The 21,579-nt window shown below is 35.6% G+C and overlaps 1 protein-coding gene and 1 pseudogene across 2 annotated transcripts; both read right to left on the bottom strand.

Annotated features, from left to right (window-relative positions):
- Positions 1-4,124: 4,124 nt before the first annotated feature.
- On the bottom strand, positions 4,125-6,589 carry LOC108951225 (sugar transport protein MST1-like; annotated as a pseudogene).
- LOC135586663 (synaptonemal complex protein ZEP1-like) lies at positions 6,368-21,163 on the bottom strand. Of its 2 annotated transcripts, XM_065126415.1 has the most exons (19): positions 20,801-21,163; positions 20,652-20,701; positions 18,993-19,200; positions 18,784-18,909; positions 17,469-17,567; positions 16,515-17,191; positions 16,187-16,435; positions 15,991-16,119; positions 15,855-15,923; positions 15,664-15,774; positions 11,027-11,134; positions 10,834-10,944; positions 10,679-10,765; positions 10,208-10,297; positions 10,023-10,121; positions 9,198-9,281; positions 9,032-9,103; positions 8,356-8,457; positions 6,368-6,615 (listed from the first exon to the last, which is right to left on the bottom strand). In XM_065126415.1, exons 1-18 carry the CDS (start codon positions 20,940-20,942, stop codon positions 8,359-8,361), a joined length of 2,610 nt encoding a protein of 869 aa, XP_064982487.1. In that variant the 5' UTR covers positions 20,943-21,163; the 3' UTR covers positions 6,368-6,615; positions 8,356-8,358. The 2 variants fall into 2 exon arrangements, with proteins under 2 accessions (XP_064982487.1, XP_064982488.1); XM_065126416.1 differs by lacking the exon at positions 10,208-10,297.
- Positions 21,164-21,579: the final 416 nt, after the last annotated feature.

The following is a 21,579-nucleotide window of genomic DNA, read 5'->3' as shown; positions in this document are numbered from 1 at the left end:
GAGACCCACCTCCACCTGCAAAGAAAACAACGTCTGCAAATAAAGATGTGATGTTGCCACTGCCATATCCTTCCAGATAAAATTGAAGAGGGTGTTTCAGATAAGTTGAGAAGAAACATGGCATCTCAGGCAGTTGAGCGTTGACTTGGCTGTCAGGGCAACAAGATGTGACAGAACAATGGAGGATATGATAGGAAGATTACAAATTGCAGCTGAAAGGTAGAATCATGCAGCTCTCTCCTTTTCCAATTTCCTAACGATGATATTGACAAGTTAGAATTGTAACGATCAAAACTCATAAAATAGTTGAGTACAATGTTTTATTTATATATTTAGGAAGAGAGAATTTTTTTTAATTGTCTAGTGAGATTGAGCTTATATCAAAGATGTCAATTTTGGACTGACATAACGAAAATAGTTTACGGGTGAGAGGCTTCGTGAGTGAATTAGTTGATCAGCAGTATGTACATGAGAAACACATAATTGATGTCTGATATCTTGATCTCGCATGAAGTGAAAGTCGATGACAATATGTTTCATGCATAATTGGAAAATCGGATTGATACATAGGTAGTAGCTCCAATATTATTACAATATATTATAGGAGGAAAGGTAGAGTTGATGTTGAGTTCCTTGAGTAGATTTATGACCAAATTGATCTCACCAGTAGTAGTGGCGATGACACGGTATTCACCTTCAATTGTAGATCGTGTGACTGTCTTTTGGTTCTTAGAACTCAACTAATTGGATTAGCTCAAAGGAAAATAATATACCCCGATGTGGATATTTTATCATCAAAATTTTCTACCTAATCAAAATTAATAAAGGCATGGAGATGAAGCAAGGTGTGTTTGCGAAAAAAGAGGCCATGATTGAGGGTTCCCTTAAGATACTGTAAAATTCGTTTGATCACAGACCAATGCGTAGTAGATTGTTGATGTATGAATTGTGATAGTTTATTGACTGCAAATAAGATATCTAGACGGGTGAGAGCCAAGTACTATAAGGAGCCAAGTATTTGTCGGTATTGAGTAGAGTCTGTAGTAGGACTTCCATCACATAATTTAAGTGAGTCACTAATAGAGAGAGGAATTATAACCTCTTTTACATCTTTATTTTTAATAACAAGTCTTGAATATATTTTCTCTGTGATAGGAGGAGATATAAGGATGTGAATGTTACTTCTACTCCCAAAAAATAACTCAATGTGTCCAGATCTTTAAGGAAGAATCGATCAGCTAGTTGCTTTAGAAATGCCTGAATCTCCAAAGGATCATTGTCTATGACAATAATATCATCCACATATTTTAGAAGATATATTGTATTTTCATTTCGTTATTGTAGGAATAACGAGGTATCAGACTTGGAGTTGATGAAGCCTATTGATGTAAAAAACGAGCGAAGTTCAGTATATCAAGCTCTTAGAGCTTGATGAAGTCCATAAATAGCTTTTTACAATTTGCAGATATGCCTCGGATATTGTGGATGAACGAAAACAAGAGGTTACTGCATAAAGACATCTTTAGTTATAGTCCCATATAAAAAGACATTATTAACATCGTATGTGCTAGCCTTTTGAGGTGGTCAAACTCAGGATAAGTCAGATTATTGTGGGTTTAACAACGAGACTAAATGTCTTTGTAAAGTCAGTTGCTGAAACTCTTTGGCTACTAGACATGCTTTATATCTAGCAACGGATCCGTTTAGGTTCTGCTTAATTTGAAAGATTCATTTACACCCAATGATGTTTTGTGTGTGATGAAAAGATACTAGGGTCAATGTAGAGTTATGGAGAAGAGCATCATATTCTTCACACATGACTTTACGCCAATGAAGAGATTTTTAAGCTTGAGTAATTATGGTAGGTTCACTAGCCTTACGAGAAGAGTTCGCTATAGTATGTAGGTCAAGGACTTGACGTTGTTTAAAAATATCACTTTTGGAGCGTGTTGTCATTGGATGACTAAGGGCTATGGAAGTGGTAGGTTATGTATTTGGTATAGCTGGTGGTGAGTCATTGACACCGGCCGCAGCACTTCAATATCATGAGGTCTAGGAGAAGATGAAGCCAATAGCGATGTTGCCGAGGGTATTGCTTCATCAATAGGAGAAACCTATGAAGCAGGGAGTGAGGAGTTGTTGAACTAGATGAGTGTGTGGATCTTGAGGGTAAGGACTAGATGGTGATGTGAGAGGTTCGTGAGATGGGACCGGAGAGATATTCCAGTTATGTATGTTTGTCGGAGTAGCTTGCATGGTAGGATACTCATGATTTTGAAAAGAAAAATAAGATTCCACAAAAATAACATGACACGATATAAAGACTTTTTTAGTTTAGGACTCGTAGCAATGTAAAGCGTTATGTTCAAGAGAATATCCTATAAAAATGCAAGGCTTAGATCATGATGTTAGCTTATGTAAGGTGTAAGGACGTAGCTAATGAAATATTTTTTCAAATGGTGATTAGTAGTGGAGGACCGGAGTGAGCATACGATTAATGAGATAGATTGTAGTTTGAAAGACTACTGACCAAAAAGTTGATGGCATGAATACCTGATGTAGAAGTGTGAGACTGGTTTCAACTATATATCGATGCTTGCGTTCAGCAGAACCAACTAATTGGGGAGTACGAGGGGGGTGACTTGAGGTGTTGTATATCATAAGCTGTGAGACAAGATATGAGGGTTTGATATTCGTCTCCGCCATTAGAGTAGATTGTTTTAACGAAAGACAAAAAAATTTTTGACCAACTTTCTAAAGTTGGTAAAGATTATTAAAATTTTAGATTTATGAATAGTCGTCAAGCTTCACAAATAATCTAGCCCACTATTCACTCTTCAGTTATCACTCCAATTAACACGTGACATTGATATCTTGATCACCCCTCGTCCTTTATCCAACGATGGTGATCCCACTCAAGCAACAATAGGGAGGAGTTTTAAGACCACGTGACATACTCTCCTTCTTGAGGAGCAAACCCTAATAATGGTTTTAGATCGCTTAGTGAGCAGGTGGAGTCGATGCCTTCGAGTCCCACGCATGTACTTAAGGCTTCACTGAAAGCAGTCATGTCTTGCAGAAAGGAAGGTGGTTCATGGTGGCTGCATGCGGATGGCAGTCACGGAAGGGATCGATATCTTTCCACTACCTTATCCCGCCATACACGATGTGTGGGATGCCATATACGTCAGTAGATGGGGAAGAAGAAGAAGACTTATGTGGATTCTGTCTGATGCCTCATCAGATACTGCTCGAATCTTAGAAATGAAATGGGATCTGCCGGTAGGCAGGGACAGCAACATCAGAAAGAGATCCATGGTAGTTTAATTTCACTACTCCTTAAAAAGGATGATTCTCTAGTATGCAAGACAAGTCCAATAATACCATAAGAGGATCAAAAATAAAATTTTGGATTCAAAACCATGAGAGACTTCTATTTATAGAACAGTAGAAGAAAAATTCCTCAAACAAGAACTATTTATAAAAATATTCTATCATGTTGACGTAGTAATTTTGGTTTATTAGGGTCTCCTTATTGAGTTCTGATTGACCCAATCATGTGGCACAAGAAAAAAAAAGAAGCTTGTATTTCTTTACCCAAGAAATAAGTTTCTTTATTCTCTCCCTATTTCTTCCCCTTTTTCTAAAAACGATTTACAAGCTTTTTTTTGGGAAAAAAAAACCTCAAGGCTTAGTTTAATTTCGCCCTTGAAAGTAATTTAATTTTACTTTCTTTGGACAAAATAATAAATCCAAGCATGCATGGAAACAAAATACTTGCTTGTTTTTATTCAAATTATTTCATCCCAACACTGAAAAATTCTCTCTCACATCAATATCAACAAATATCATTCTCCTTCACATATATTAACTTTTTTTCTTGTCTCATTTTAAGCTACATATTTCTTTATTTTATTTTCCAATTCATTATCTTATAAATTTGTGATAAATGGATAAAATGACATATTTCCAAAAAAAAAACTTATTCTCATGCAAATTTTTTATATTTAAAATATTAACTTGATGATATTGTAGTTGACTCACTTATATTTTGTGTCAAAGATAAGAGTAAAAAGTTCTAATGAGTGGTCATAATCAATTAATTGGGAAAATACGGGACCTATATATAAATAAAGATAAAAAATTTCAGGCATCTCTTCACCAAGAAAAATAATTATTTTACTTCTCTTCTTATTTCTTTTCTGCCTAATATTTCTCCTACTGTACAAGCTTTTGTTTGGCGATTGGGAGGGAACGTAATACGAGACTCCCAAAGGCTGCGACACAACATGGAGCTCATGGTTGAGGTGGCTTCATATCTTGCTTGCTCCCGTCGACGAGGAACCGCCGCCAGTACCAGTGGCAACGCCAGAGGTCGTCTATCGACTCCAGGGGAACCCCTTTGGTCTCTGACAGGAAGACGACGATGAAGGCCGTCATGATGGCGACCCAGGCGGAGAAGTAGGCGAAGGTGCCGTGCTTGAAGCGGCACAGCATGGCGAGGAAGGACCGTCTCTGGACGAAGGTGACGCAGAGGTTGGCGGCCACGTCGATGCTCTGTCCCGCCGACCGGATCTCCACGGGCAAGACCTCCGTGGGGATGATCCAGTTCAGCGGCCCCCATGAGAAGCCTTAGGCAGCGGACAACAAGCACATCGGCATCAGGACCGCCACCGCGTAGCCCCTCGGCAAGGCCGCCTGTCCGTCGGAGCCTGTCTAGGTTCCCAGAATCCAGGCCATGGCCACCTCCAGTCACCAAGCAACAAGGGATACAACAGAGTAAGCAGCGAGAGAGAGAGAGAGAGAGAGAGAGAGAGAGAGGGTGACGCGTAGTATAGCTGACAGAGGATCATGAGGGCTCCGCCCACGATGAACAGGAGTTTACGGCCGCAGCGGTCGACCAGGAAGGTGGAGACGAGGACCGACGTGACGCTGACGACCCCAACGCGCCCTCCTCCTGGTTGGTGAAGCCGATGGCAACACCCAGCAGCAGACGGCCTACGATGAGAATCTCAACGTTCACGGCGGCGGCGGCGTCGACGGCTGCGCCGACGAGGAAAAAATCTCCATCAACAGCATGACCGCTCGGCGTCCGACGACCCTGGTGAGGCGGCCGGCGACAAGTGATGCGGCCAACCGGCAGACGTACAAGGACGAAGTGAAGGCCGTGAGGATTTGGCTGTCATATACGCAGTACTCGTCCCGCTTGGCGTCGGCCATCTTCCTCATTATGTCGGGGAAGAAGGGTTGAAGAAACGACTCCATAGCCGTAATGCCACCTTCATATAACAGCATAATTAGCAATTCGTGGCATCATGTGCCACGAAAAGCCTGCTTCCGTGCCCTGAATCAGTTGATGCAGAGGAAGTTGGATGAAACCCACCTGAAATCCCCAAGTCATAGCCAAAGATTACATCTCCAAATGCCGCCATAATGGATGTGATTATCACAGGTGCTCTCAACCTTGCACCGTGATCCTGTCTCGGGCTGTGGCAGATGAAACCTCCTCCGGCCATTGTCTTCTTCTCTCCTCAAGATTACAACTGACATGAACGAAGCAGACGACGCCGTAGGATCGAGTGATCGCTTCGGCTCTCACTTTGAAATACTACTACTGCGGCCGATGCGAAGCAAACAATCTATCTTCGAGACGGAGAGCGAAGAGAGACGGGGGCGATTGAGGGGCCAACGAGCCAGCTTTTCTCTCGGAACCCTAACCGCTTTCGTCGTCTGTCCCTCACTTCCTGCCGAATCTGTTAATGAATTCTGTGGGCATCCAATTCTTTCGGGAAGGTTCTTTGATCGGAGAGCAACGACTCGAATGATTTGACGTCGACTTGGGGTCCGGGCGCTGACTTGATTTCGATGGCTCGTATGGTTTTGTGTTTTTCTCTGTATTATTTATTGTTTCATTTCTTTTTACAAAAGTGACCCTGTACAAGCATTTTTGTAGTCAGTATAAAATATGTGAAAACATTTCCTATATATATATATACCATTCGCAGTCAGTATAAAAACTGACAAGCAACCTTTTTGTAGTCTTATCTGGCTAATGAAAATATGTGAGTATAACATAATTATAATATACTTTATTTATATTAAAAGATAAGCGGAAATTTCAATTTCAATTTTTCACAGACCCGAGTAACATGGGAAAGGTAATGTAATCGGAAAACTCAACATATAAACTCTTCCCTTTTCTGCTGCAGGTAACTTTTCTATGTTGTCTAAAGTGATCAAAGAAGGGTGATACACCATATCATCTTGTGGTGTTTGAGATGGTAATGGGCGCTTACTAGGTATTCCAGTTTAGTTCTGAGTGAAGGAGACAGTATTAAGCTCGAGGCTTAGCTACGATGGTAGCATGTGAATTCAGCTTGCAGTCATTTGGCATGTATAGAATTCTTGAGCAGAGAAGGTCTAAATGAAGAGACTGGTGAAGATCAAACGTACCGAATACAAGGAAGCAGTCGTAGGATGGAGCCAGCAATCTGTGTATTTGGTAGCACTCTTGTGAAGTGCATTGACATATTGTTAACACTTCATCCAAACCCCCAATTCAATGATTTTGGCATCATAAGCATCAGAGCAAGGTAAAAATGTCTTGGATGTGAACTGCAAAATCGGGACATAAATTTAGTACCAAGTAAGTTGACCGAAAAGGGTGGTCCAAAATATCAGATTGGGTAGGAATAATTGAGTTCTCATTTGTATAAACAACAGGATGATACATGTTTAAATTTCCCAAGCCATTAATCAGTAAATGTCTTTCCTGCCCTTGTTTGAAAGGAAAAACACATTAGAAGAAAGAAATATCTTTTCTGACAAGATAAACGTGGTCTCATACTAGAATGCAAATATCATAAAGCTTTTACATAATACCAGGCTACAAAACAAACTGTACTTTCAGAAAAAAAAGAAAGGTAAAGACAAAAGGGAGGAGGAGGTAACAAGAAGGAATATGAATCTGCCATGCAAGTCATTCAGTACCACCATCCAAATAACATTGATAGCATAAACTAGACTGTTTCATCATTCTTGTAAGGTCAAAATAACATTATTCTTATTTACTGTTATTTTTCCACTTTCTGCTATTTTAAAGGTTCCCCGTTTGTAATTACCATCATCATCAGCTATTGCTACTGTTGACCTATGTGATAGAGGCTGAACTAAGGATGTAGTCTAATATAGCCATTTATGAAGATGACATTAAACTTGTGATAGCCAATCTAACATGTTATATAGTCTGGCCAATACCAAACTAAGTTTAAGGAATTTGACCAAGATGCATAAAACCATCTGTCAATAACCAACAAAACAGTTACTCTTAGAGGGGAAGGAGAAGAGATTAAATGCAGCTTACAGCCAAAAAGTATTAAGAATATTTCAAAAAAAGAAATGAGATAGATAAAACAAAAAAAATCTACTGTAATTAATATAAGCATACTACTATAGTTTGCTCTTGCAATTATGTAATAAGTTTGATTCTAGGAGGATAGTGAAGCTCCATGTTAAAGTTTAATATTGACTAGAAAACATGACATTAGATTAATGCTCAATCTTTTTTCATTCAGCCTCATGCTGCCCTGACTTTGTTGGAGTTCAATTTCAAATGTTTTAGAAATAAGGCAACTCGAGCATGGTACCAGAAACTAAAATTCTTTGGAGTTAATTGAAGCTAGTTATTACTACTTGAGAAATTTGAAATATCTAAATTTACTATCCAAGATTATGCTATCTGAGAACCAATCTTAATGATGACATGACTAATTTTTCGGCCAGCACATAACACAAGGTCATTGCTAGAAATAAAGAATCAATTAAAAGTACACACTCCCTGTCTCATATACATCCACATTTTTTTAAAGAATGGAGATAGGTAGCTTGACAAGTTGTGATTAATGTCCTACTTATTCAACATCTACTTATATAGCTGTGCTCTTTTGGTTTATTTTTTTAAAATTTCTTGCCTCTATAGAATATTTGTTACTTATTATGTACTAGAATTACATCTTTATTATTTGTCTTTAGCATTAAAAAAAAAACTATTGCCAGCCTTGAAAATTTTCTTACATCCACACATTCTAGTCTTTTTCTTGAAGGTATGTGTCCTCCCGAGGGAAAAGGAAAGTCATAGCATTATCAGAAAATGTAGTACATATAAGTAGAGCTAACAACTGGTCCTACTGAAATTATGGTTCTTACCTCAATCATCTATTGCATTTATTAATTAAGATGATAAGAAATGTGCAGATGCAGTAACCTTTTACTCGGTAATAAATTTCAATGCAATATAAGAATTTCAAATAGCATTGATGCAGTGATAAATTAGAATCATCAATGGAACAGATATACCTTTTAGTCAAATGCATAAGGATCATCAGCGTAAGGATTCAAAGAACCCTCTGAGAACAAATCACCGATATTTGCTGGATGTGGATGGTTTCCTCCACTTACCTATGCAAGAAAAGATTACATTATCACCAGAGTAATACTGAACAGCAGCATTAGAAAGTGATAACATTTATGGCACCAAATTCATCAGCTTGCCATTATAGTGAGTATCAAGTTAAGGAAAAATCACGACTAAATAAGCCCTTCCTTGCTACTTGCAATATGCACCTAAGACCTAGCAGATAATTGGTATTTGAATGTTTGATTGCAACAAAAGGCATAGAACACAGGTACAAGCCGAGTTGTAAGAGCTCATAGACACTTCAAAACCTCAGACTGATCCACATGTCTACAGGATGATATCATTTACCATAATCAAAATTTAGAGGCAGCTAGAACTGCTAGATAATAGAACTTTGGATACATCACTCACATGAACTAATGCAGCATGAAAACAGAGGTGTTCCTTATAAAATGATAGAAATCAACATTCCAATGAGTAAAGAACTGTTCAATTATATATATGAGAGGTAATAGTAAATTTCATAATCTATTAGCCAATAGACCAGAAAAAACTAATTTATGTACATTTTTAGGAGGAGACAAATGGTCAAAGTTTTAGGAAGAGAAACAGTACCTTCCTGATATTTGTCACATCATTGCTGGTAATAGGGGTCTGGGTATGTAATGTTTTCTGAGTATTTGGCTCCTGAATGCAGCAGAAAAAAAGATGGATTTCTTTAGCATAATCCATTTAGACATTGTGATCTTCAAAATAAGTTGTCAGGTGAGTTTATATTTACACCAAACATGACAGTGCTCTTTGTCTTTCTGCGCTTTGTAATAGTTCCATTTGAAGTCTCAATTTCATATTCATGGCGTGTTACCTTCATAAGTAGACACATCTACCCGCAGTCAGCTCAATGCATGATTAACAAAACTAACAAGTAAAATGCCATAAAAATTTGTCTCAGGAAAAGCCAAAATTGAAGTGAAATGTTGTACTACTGACAACATCATTCTTTCAGATACTAATAAAAAAAGTAATTGGCAAGAATAATGTCTTAGAAAACTGAAGGTGGCAGATGGTGGAGAAGATGTTACCTACTGTTTAGGCGCCAAGCCACACAAGACTGCTTTTGCAGTACAGACTCAATTGCATGATAACAAAAGTAGAGAAAAGAAAGCATAGCAGGGAAAGGGAAAAAGAAGAAAAGATGGAAAGGGAAAGGTGAAAATGCCAACATTTACTTCTCTTTCCACCATCCACTCTTTTCACTTTTTCGAGAGGAAACTAGGGCTTGATTGCCTTGAGGTGAAGAGTGCAGATCATAAAACCAATATATTTGTCATAATATAACAGTGAATTTAGAAGAACATGCTAGACATTTTTGGCCAAACAGCCATATTAAACTGCTTGCCTTGGAGGTAGGTGCTGCCCAGCTGCTTAGGCATCTGCCTAGATGTTAAATGGCAGCCCCATCTAAAGCAGCCATACAAGTGGTCTATGTGGCAGTTTTTTTCAAGTGATGGACATGAGGACAAGGCCCCCTCAATGATTGTTGGAAGAACAAGTTCATCAAGAGAATGCTTAAGATTAGAGGCCTAGAATAGGAAAGATACACTACCTTCTTTCTGTGATTGGGAATATTTTGTGGACTTCCATCCTCTACTTTTTTCATTATGCTCACCATGGGTGTCCGCATAATTCCTGACAAACTCAAATTCTGCATAACATCCAAAAAAAAAAAAAAAATCAACATTAAGAAAGACCAACAACTCTTCGTCAAACAGCAACATCATGGTGGACTACCTTCCTTCTGCTTTCAGGACTCGTTAATGTAAGTTTGTGTTTTCTTCTACTATACGGTTCCCTCATCTTTATTGATGAAACAGAGAATTCCTGAAACAATTTTTCCAAATGCTACTATGGGAATATGAAGTACATATAATCATTAACCAATGGTAATTTGAGTCACATTTTAAAATATTAATATCATTTATTTCAGAAAGGCATGATCTAAGACACCTAAGGAAGCATGTAGAATGATATTCATACATAAGTAAAGAGATATCCTAGATAAAAAAGCTGTAGAATGAAACATAAATCTCACCTTATTTGGATGAATGCCTATGATTCTCAAAAAGAGAAAATCCATTGAAAGATAAACCAATAATAAAAGAAGAGTATGGACTAAGCAATTATGACTAATTTTCATAGCATAGAATAAACCGATATGACAAGCAATATGATTGCAAGCAAATCACTTCTGATATAGAAAACCTTCTTAGAGTTCACTTCTTGGTCAACTTGTTGATTTTCGCCCATTACTTTCCACTGCAATTGCAACAGAGCTTTCTGCTTTTCCTCCTGAATGAGATAAAAAAGTGAGATATTAGAACCAGTCATTGATTACCAAATTCTGGAATCCTTAATACCTTTGTCTTCTGCAGCTCCAATTCCTCCTGTAGTTTTCTACACTCATCTTCATGCTGAAGTGTCAATGATTTAACTTGAATTTCATGTTCTTTCCTCAATGAAGATGTTTTCTACATCAATTAAGATTTCAGGCTGTTACAATCTAGACATGGTTCTTTGATACCAAGTAAATTAAGCCTAACTTGTAAATACCTCTCTCATTTCATTTTCGGCCTGAAGCTGAACCCTTTTCAGCTCTTCCTTATGATGGAGCAAGAGACTTGATTCCTTCTCCTCGTAATTTTGCTTGATTTGTATAATCTGATAATGCATCCAAAGGCCGAACAAAATTAATTAACAGGAAAAGATGCAGTATTTTTGCAAAAATTAAAATCAGAAAAGATTTATGGAAGTTATAAAAATCATAGTGAAATACTTCAAAAAGCTTTATGTGCATTATTAAGTTTAATATGGATCAATGTGGTTAAACTTGTTGATGTATCTTATTTTAGATCATAAAAAACCACATATCTTGAGATGATTTAAATGGATTGTTGGAAAGCATAATATAAAGCAATAATAGGACGGCCAGTAACTTCCAACAGTTATAATATTAAGCAGTTAATGCGACCACATCTATGATAACATGTTAAAGATGCAGCAGGTAGTCCTAGGTTGTTAGCTAGCATATGCAGTTCATGCATCTTCTTGTATCATCTAATAATATCCATGAATTTTTTTATCTCTTCCACTTTATTTTACTACTTAAGTTATCACTATAACATTTTTAAATAACTACAGAATCAGTTCCTTACTGACAAACTATCAATTGAATATTTCTAAAATTATATACTATCTTAAACCAAATTTTTTATATTTCAAATGAAACCACAGTATGAGATGTTGCTGCATAGACAAATCACACATGCAATGTGACACCTTGCTGACTACTATTGGTCCCACTTGTTAAAATATTGCAAACATCTGCTAGAGCTGAACGGTAAAAATGCAACTTCCAAAGAGAATAAGAAAATAAACAACTCCATCTAAATTCATATCAAAATAGTCTTGAAAGTCCTCAGTGCTATTGATGACAAGAAGCCATTGGCTTCCTGACAGATGAGAGTTAAAACTACCCATTCCCGTTGAAAACCAAATAAGATTTCAGAAGCTACATCTAAAAAAAATGCACTAGTAGAAGCTTTGCTTGACAACAAAACTTAAAAAATCACCATCACAATCTTAACATTGCATGCTTGTGAAGATTAGTTAAGTAAATTAAAATGAACATTACATAGGTGAACTGACATTTTGTTGTATCTTTTGAACTGCCATTTTGTTATTTCTATTTTCATATCATTAATAGATTTCAGAATCCACATCTTTAGAACGATTACATTAATAGAAACTTTGCTTGGCAAAAGAATCTATTCAATCAGCATCACAATCTTAATGTTACAAGCTTGTGAAGTAAAAAATTAAAATTACAACATCAAAGAAGAATGAAAAAAAGAAACAACTATATCTATTTTCATATCAAAACAGTCTTCAAAGTCCTGAATGCTATAGATGATCAGAAGACACTAATTTCCTGACTGACGTAAATTAAGAACTATCTTTCCCACAGGTTTGAAGAAGATTTCAGAAACCATGTCTAGAACAACTACATCATCAGAAACTTTGCTTGACAACATAACTTGATTACTCAACATCAAAATCTTAACATTCCATACTCGTGAAGATTAAGCAAATTAAAAATGAACATGGGTGAACTGCCATTTTGTGTATTAAATATTCTTCTTCCTTGAGAAATAGCAACAAAATGTAAAAACAAAACTCAAGCAACTCAATTAAGGTACTAGGCTGACTTGACCAATGATAGTAAATTACATTCCAATTCCTTAAGGGGAGAGAGAGATGAGATAATAGATGTGGAGAGAAGGGACATTCTTGTGTCAGATCAAGTACTAAACATCTAATAAATAATGTGATTTACAGGGTTCTCCATACTGTAGTATACCACCTAGTACAGGCAGTACATACCGAACCAATAGGGGACCGGTACGTAGATCACCCTGTACCGGGTGGTATATACTAAAAGGCTCTGTATCGCTCAATACGAGCATGTACCGCTCAGTAACAATCAAAATTCGATTATTACCTATAGACGACTCAAATCTAACCCTTTCCAATGGTTAGATCCATTTGAAAGGGTTTTAAACCCTTTCCTCCCCCTCTTTTACACTCTTTTACTCTCTTAAACTCTTATACTCTTTCAATCTTGTTTTCACTCACTTCTTTCTCACATTCTCACATTTGCACTCTCTTAAAACTTCACAAAGCTACGATTTGTAAATTGGATCAAACTTGGGAGGCTAATTATGGAGGATTAACACCTAAATTAGAGGAATAACTTTGATCAATGGTATGTAGGCAACTTCTCAATTGCATTCAACAACCTGCTTAGTCTAAAGACATGATAGTGATGTGGACAACAAAACTTCAACCGACGATGGCAATGACGTCGAGGAGTCAATGGTCCCGTCTAAACGATTTAAGGGTGGTGCATGGATCGAGGAGTGGTATTTTACGCATGCCACCCAAGATTCATATCATGGAACTCGACGTGATAATTGGTCATTCTTCTCTGAGTAGCAGTATGGTGATCGATCTTATGATATATAACAGCAAATCAATGGCGAAAGTAGAAGTTCCAACATTCTCCATGCTTCACACTGATATATGCCACAATCGTACTTACCTCAGGAGCTACCTCGGACACGTGTGGTTCACGATGATCAAACTACAACGATCATCACATTGATGCATCGATGACATACAGTATATCAATATACTATGTCGCGAGATCAATTCAAGATTGGGTCTGATAAACATATCAAATTAACATACAGATACATAGAATCAAGAACCCTGATCCATCACCCATGAAGTCTCGTCGTTCGTTTTAGTGGTAGAACCAGGTACATCCATCGATCGATTACTTGATTCATTTGAATCTTAAAGTTTAAGTTATTTAACAAATAATCTAATAATTTAAATTATTTATTTATAGATAATTCAATATCAACGAAATAACATATGGAATGTACCACAAAGCTACTCCTCAAAGTCTGAAAAAGATGTGTCACTATTCTTTCCTAATTTAGATTTTTTTGTTAAAATTATACTAAATTATATTATTTCTAACTTAAAAACCCTAATCTAACTTTTTGTAATTCTTCAAAAAATTTTAGAATTATTTTCGATCATTTTTTTGTGCTGTCAATATGCCCCGCCTTACCGACACACAATATGTCGGTACATAGTGGTACATATCTTACCGTTGATTGGCCAAAATACTGGTTCGGACTGGTAAGACGAACCTTGGTAATTCATATCATAGCTCACTGAATTGACCATAACTAGCATGTTGATAACCATAGCAAAAGTGGTCATACAATCACAAGCATTCTTAAATAAGACAAACCAAGGAAATATAAGACATTAACAAACCATAGAGCAACAGTGCCTCCATGACAAGGATTTCCAATTAAGATCTCAAGAATATTGTTCTATCAATATTTGTCTCTTTAAGTTTCCCGAGGGTGCAAAATCAGAAGTATTGTATTGTTCTATCAATTTACAAGTTCTTCCAACAAGTTCTTCCAAAATCATAATGACCAAAGTGAAGCATATTCCAACCATTGACTTATCCTGTGAACCTCTCATAATTCCAATCACTATCTCCACTTAATTGGTGCTCTTTCTGCTTGACCCAGATTTCCAAAATACAATTAATAAACACCAAGATGCTTGGGATGATGCTCTGGATGCTAAATGTAATACATAGACTTAAATATTTGACATTGTCTTTCAAGAATCCTCAATAAGAATAACTATTTAAAGGCTACTACTCAGTTAACTAATTGCCTAAATCTTAACTTATATACAAAACTTCCATGAATTCTCAGCAGCACCAACCAATCATAATTCTGGGTTTAATTCTGTTTTCTCACTTTAAATTTTCATCTCCAATGACCTCCATTTGGTATGTTGTTTCAAGAATTCAGGTAATTTTTATTAATACTAAGTTTTGGTACACAATTAAAATACTAAAGAACCCCAAGGACTAATGTCCAAGATCAAGAAGGTTGTTGTTACCCTAATCCTAAATTTATTAATTATAGCTTAATTATGCAGATCATATTTATAATCCTGAAACATACAGCAATTTGTAAAGCTAGTAGGTTTTTTACTTATAAGTTCTCCTAAACACAAGACTAAGACCATAAATTTAAGCTTATTCATTGATCCAGCAGATGAGCTACATGTATGAGCTACAAATGACAAGAGACAAGGACTTCCGTGATTTATACTTCTGCTTAGCATATGACTACATTTTAATAATAAATGAGCTACATGTATAAGAAATTATGCATTAGAAAAGATCAACAAGCCATTGAACTTTTGCATATGGAGTTTATTCACAAGAAATGGCAATATCCAATAACCAAGACATATGCAAAATTTCTGGGAATTACGTCTGGAAGACGTTCAAAGTTCATCTGGATGAGACAATACAATGGCATTATCAAGGACTCAATTCTGCATGGCAAATAGCATCATTTTCTACAAGTTTTAATGTAAGAGTGAATTTGTTTTCAGCAGTCACTTGTTCATAACTCAGTGGTGTCACTTCTTTATGTATGTCAATCTTTCCAGATTGGCCTACCGAAGGAAGCATTATAGAAGAGGAAGTTTAAGATGATAGTTTCTCATATACATAATCTTATCAGCAATCCAAATTTTAAACAAAACCTACTGAAAGTTAATGATATGAAAAAACATACCATTTTACCATGTTCCTCCTTGACACGCATCAAGCATTGCTTGGCTTGTTCTTTGTTTTCTGCAATTTTTACATCACATCCTTTTTCTATTTCCTTTATAATTTTCTCTGTCTAAAATTTCAACAACCATATAGATGAATGATCTCCAAAAGTTAATTTCATATAGATATAGCAAAGAAAATAAAACATACCTTTTCTTTTTCAGTACTAACAATGTCCAACTTTTCCATCTCGTACTTCCTCTGGATATCATTAATTGCCTACGAAACTGACAGTTTAATGATAGTCTAGAGTCTAGACAACATGAAAGACCAGTAAAAAGCATACCTGGTCATTTTTCTGAGATAGTTCCTTCAGATGCTTTGATAGCTCCAGCTGTTTGCCTTCAAGCATCAAATCATACTGTCTTTTTGCTTCCCTGAGTTTGGCTTCAGCTGCAGCCAGCAATGCTTGAACCTGAACTGTGAATAGTCCATAAATATTCCTTAAACACTTATATAGTCTGGACAACAATCTTTAGTACCTCAGATTTTTCCTCTTCCAATTGCTTTTCTCTCTCCATAGAACTAGTAAGAAGCTGTTCCTTCTCATTTAGCGCATATTTAAGCTGGCTGAGTTGATTTTCAATTGACTGAATAGTCTGGTGATGCATAGAAATCTCATTCTGCAGGGCTTCTGCCTCCTTAGCTCCTTCCAGTGACACCAACTGCAGCTTATCCAGTAAGTTATGATTCTCACTCTCTAAACTGGAAATTTTATCTGACAGAGATTTCTGTAATGTTCAAAGACCCACATTAGGATAAGTTATACAACAGCCTACAATCACTACCACACGAAATGTCAAGTTTTACCACTTGAGCCTCAGATATGGCATGAGATTCTGATAGATCTTTAACTTTCCCCTCAAATTCTATAGTCAATTTGTCTGAATCATTCTTTTTAGAAAGAAGATCCTTGATTTCAGATTCCAAAATTCGAACTTTTTCTTCTGCCAATCGGCACTCATCTGCATGTTGTACCATAATGAATTCTTGGGCTTTCTGCAGCTCCAAGATTTTGTCCTTTTGCTCTTGTTTTTCCAACTTGATAGCATCATTCTCTATTGTGCAATGTTTAAATTGCTCATGGAGTTGATCATACTTGTGCTGAGCAGACCAACAGGTCAGCTCCTTCTGCTTCTGAACCATATCATAGTAAACCTCAAGTGAAGAAAAAAACATATAAATGTGTTTTTCAAGAGCTGCACTCTCATTATGTAGTTCAACCATCATAGCCGCTAAACCACTAAATGAATTTTCAAGCTCTTTAAGATGTTGACATGATTTTTCTATTTCCTGTGCAAAATTTCTATTGGATCTCTCGAGAGAACTGTTTTCATTTTCCAAGTTAATAATGCTTGCTCTTAAAGATTTGCAAGTATCTTCTTTTAGACTCAACTCATGCTGTCTCTCCTGCAGTTGAGAATCAAGAGACTGCAAGTTTGCCTTTTTGTCTTCAATAATCTCATTTAATTCTTTGATGACAGCATCTACAAGCAATGATGAAGAATAAATTCATTCATCTGACCATGCCTCAACAAGAAAAGGCAAGAATATTCAAGATACTAAGAGGGTAATTTTAAATTTATAACCCCACAAAGTATATTCAAGTATGTTTCGAGCACCAAAATTTAGATGACCTCAAATATCCAGTTAAGGATAAGTATTCTATTCTGTTGCAAATCAGAAAGCTGGGCATACTTAAATCAGCATACCACCATAGCCACATTAAAATTTTTAATTTGACAATATAATCCTGAAAAGTACCTTTTTCCTTCATTGCATTGTCTGTTGCATAACAGTGATTCCTGAAACATTTCTCTGCTTCTTCTTTCTCATGCCTAAGCTCCAAAATCTCTTGTTTATCTGTGAAAGAACACATATTAGAATTCACATGATGTAGTAGTAAATGGCAAATGATGATAAAGTTACAAGTCTCAGATATTCATGGATGGATATATATATATATATTCTAAAGGTGTTTCAAGAACCTTTCTAATGCTTGAAATTACGTACCTGCTTTATGACTACACGTACCTGAGGAAAAGAATGAAGTAGTTGTATTCTCTAGCATAGAAAAAAGTAAGACTACCTTATATTATACTTCCTTGCTCTATTACTCACTTATATTACTTATATGTAGTAGAAAGTAGAACATGCGGTCTAAATGACTACCTTATATTCCCTTCCTTCTTTCTGCTACAAGCCGAGTTCGAGTTTCAGTTGCAAGTACAGTTGCCTGTGTTTAAGTCTGAAGCTTTACCTGGAGATAGAGTTTTAGTTGCATGTGTGTGTGTGTATGTGTATGTGTGTGTGTGTGTGTGTGTGTGTGTATATATATATATATATGTGTGTGTGTGTGTGTGTGTGTGTGTGTGTGTGTGTGTGTGTGTACATATGTATGTATATGTATATGTATATATATGTATGTATCTATATGTATGTATATATATACATATATACATACATACATACATACATACATACATATATATATATACAGATATATAATATATATACATACATATACATATGTATATATCTATATATCTATATATATGTGTGTATATATATATTTATATATATATAAATATAAATAATATATATATATATATATATATATATATATGTATACATATATATATGTATACATATATATATATATATATGTATACATATATATACACATATATATATACATACACATATACATATATTTATATACATACACATATACATACATACATACATATATATACATATTTATTTATATATACATATGTATATATGTATATGTATGTATTTATGTATATATATGTATATATATACAAAAATATATGTATACATATATATATATGTATACATATATATATACACACACACTCTTGTACTGATATACACACACACACACACACACATGGCCTTTATTACTCTGTTCCAGTATGTAGAGAGTTATGCCCTTTTATAAATAGCACTAAAGGAACTAAATTGCAGAGGATGTGAAGAAATGGTTTGTAAAATGCTTAAAAATTACATTCAACATATCGTGACATTCATAACAAATTAATTTCACATGACTTACCATTGTTGATTGTATTGCTTGCATTCTCTAATTTTGTTGATAAATCATTAAAAAGAAGTTCAAATTGATCAAGAGCTTTCAAATTATTATCAAGCTTTTCTTCAAAGATTTTCTTGTCTTCTTCAGCTGTTAGAAGGAAAAGTCCAAGCAAATTAGATGGAAATACTAAGATAGATATGCGAATATAAGATCAGCAACCCAGTCAACACCTGCACAAGTCTGATCAGCCAGCTGCTGCAGAGTTTCTGTTAGCTGATCGCACATTGTCTTAGTTGAAGAGAGCTTTGAATCCAATCCCTTCCAGAGCTTTGTATCTTCTGTTTGCTTTACTTTAAGCTTAGCTTTTTCATTGACTGCTTGTTGTAATTTGGTCTCTAAGACTTGTATGTGCTCTGTTGCCTTTTTCAGCTTTGTTTGCTTGAAATATACATTACATGACTATGTAAGCCAAAATCAACAAAATTTTCAATGCAATATTTTCTAGCACAATTATATTCCTCAATAATTACACTAAGCCAGACTTTGTGTTATTTACACCATCTCATAGCAAACTACAAGCATGCATATATCACAAACGAAACACTAAACGCAAAAAAGGAAAAGGTGATACAAATTCAATCTCAAGTTAGCTTACCATTTGACCAAGATGAAATTACGAGCAATCTTATAATAAGCTTTATAAAACATTTCTAGTTTATGAATAAATAAAATAATGAGATATTGTATTACCTGAATCATCTCCGAGCAAAAAAAATGCAAACAGTGAAAAGTCTGGTAATTTTGATCCTCAATGTCGATTGCACTTCAAAAGGGATCAAGGCACCTTTTACAACATATTAGACATTGTATTTTACCAGAAGGTCATACATGATTAGAGGCCATGGCCCACAATGCCATTCAATAAGTACATCACATCACAAGTCATAATACTGCTTTATGAGAACTAACTCACCACAGTGTGGCAAATCTGACCCTTAATCAATCAAAAGACATGTACTAGAGATGAAAGAGTGAGACTGAGAGCAGGGACTGTTCTCAAGGAATTTAGTAGTGTAAAAATCTCAATTGTTTTTAACAAGCCTCTACTAGTTTTAAGAGAGAATAGATGTGAAATTATTATACTATGATTTATAATTTGATATCAATAAAACATAAACCCCGGATCAGGAAAAAAGGCCAAAAAGGACTTATGATGCAGCTGTGGCATCTCTAATTAAAATTTAAAGGAAAAGACAGTAATATAAGGGGAAAACAAAATGGCAAAAGCAGAGAATCAAAAGCGTAGTATTACAAATAACTTCGAAACCAATAACTTGTAATTATGGTTTCTTCGTTCTTAAAATTAAGTACTAAACAACTTGTAATTGCTGACACAATATTAGAGAATCAGTAAATTAAATTATATTCCTCAAGAGGTTGTGGCATCCACTTCCATATCCATCTAGCTAAGTGCCTAAACAATTTAAACTCACGAATACACTATGATATAATATATATTCTAATAGTGTGCAAAATAAAAATACATATTGGCTTGATGAAGTTTCTACCAGTCTATCCTTGCATTCAAATAATGCAACCCTTTGCCTGTTCCCATTTTCAGTAGTAAAATTATTAAAGTTTTAAATAAAGTTTTACCCATATGAAAAAAGGATTTGTTGATTTTATAAACATACCGAATTTGTACGATGAGTAAATCAATTGTACTGCTCTTATGGGGTTTCACGTGCATAAGCACACTATAAGAAGAACAAAGGGATTCTAATAGCAGCTAGAAAAAAGACTAGAATTACTAATTTAGTGGGAACGAGAATTAATCAACTACAAAGCAATAACAAATGGCAAATCAAAGAAAGCAGAGTGTGATGTACCGCCAATTCCAGATCAGTTTTCAAAGAAGCTTGTTCCTTGACCAACTTCTCTGAAATTAAAAACACATCGGCATAACAAGTCTCGGGAAGTAGTATCTTTCAGGAAAAATACCAACATGTAACAAGGATTTCGCAAGAAGAACACCAACCTGCAGTAAGCTTCAAATTCACAAAGCTACCGTAAGAGTTCGAATCCGAGGAAACCCTCGCAACGGGGAGCGATGCAACCCTCGGGGGTCCAGCAAGCGACCCACTCAAGGATTTCAGATGATCGAACAAATTCTTCTTCATCGGGAAACCGCAAGAAAATATCCCAGAGAAACCCTAAGATGTCAGGTCATCGCCGTCAATCGAGGACAGGGAACCCGGGATTTAGCCTCAAAGAATCGACGGAAGGGGATTGAGGAGGAACTCTAAAAGCGAGATGATCCGAGCTCGTCGTATGGGAATCGTCGACAAGCTCGATATGTTGAGCGTCCGAGGAAGAGCGATTAAGGGGAGAGGAAGAAGAGACACCGTTTTAAATTGGTTCGGCGCCAGGGGAGGGTGAAACACAATCTTGCGTATAAGTCCTGTTGCATTTACTTATTTCAATGACGTTCTTTAGTAGTAATTATTATTAACCCTTTCATTAGAACTAATTATATATTATTCTTTATAATTAGTTATTTTTTACATCTCAGTTTCTATACTTTCAAAAATTATATTATTTTTTTATATATTTATAAAAATAAAACATTAAGATTCCTATACAAGATTAAAAAAAAATTCATAATATTTAAAATTAAAAAGAAATTTTTTTGTTAAAACACGATATCAAATGTTTCATAAGTAGTACAATTTTAAAAATATAAATATCAAAATATTAAAATAACTAATTATATAATATAATCTATAATTAGCCCGAAGAATTAAGCTGACTTGATTA

This window comes from Musa acuminata, chromosome BXJ2-9 (genome assembly GCF_036884655.1).
Source record: "Musa acuminata AAA Group cultivar baxijiao chromosome BXJ2-9, Cavendish_Baxijiao_AAA, whole genome shotgun sequence".
NCBI lineage: Eukaryota > Viridiplantae > Streptophyta > Magnoliopsida > Zingiberales > Musaceae > Musa > Musa acuminata.
Note: the sequence above shows the minus strand (reverse complement) of the source record. Positions and strands in the feature narration are given on the sequence as shown.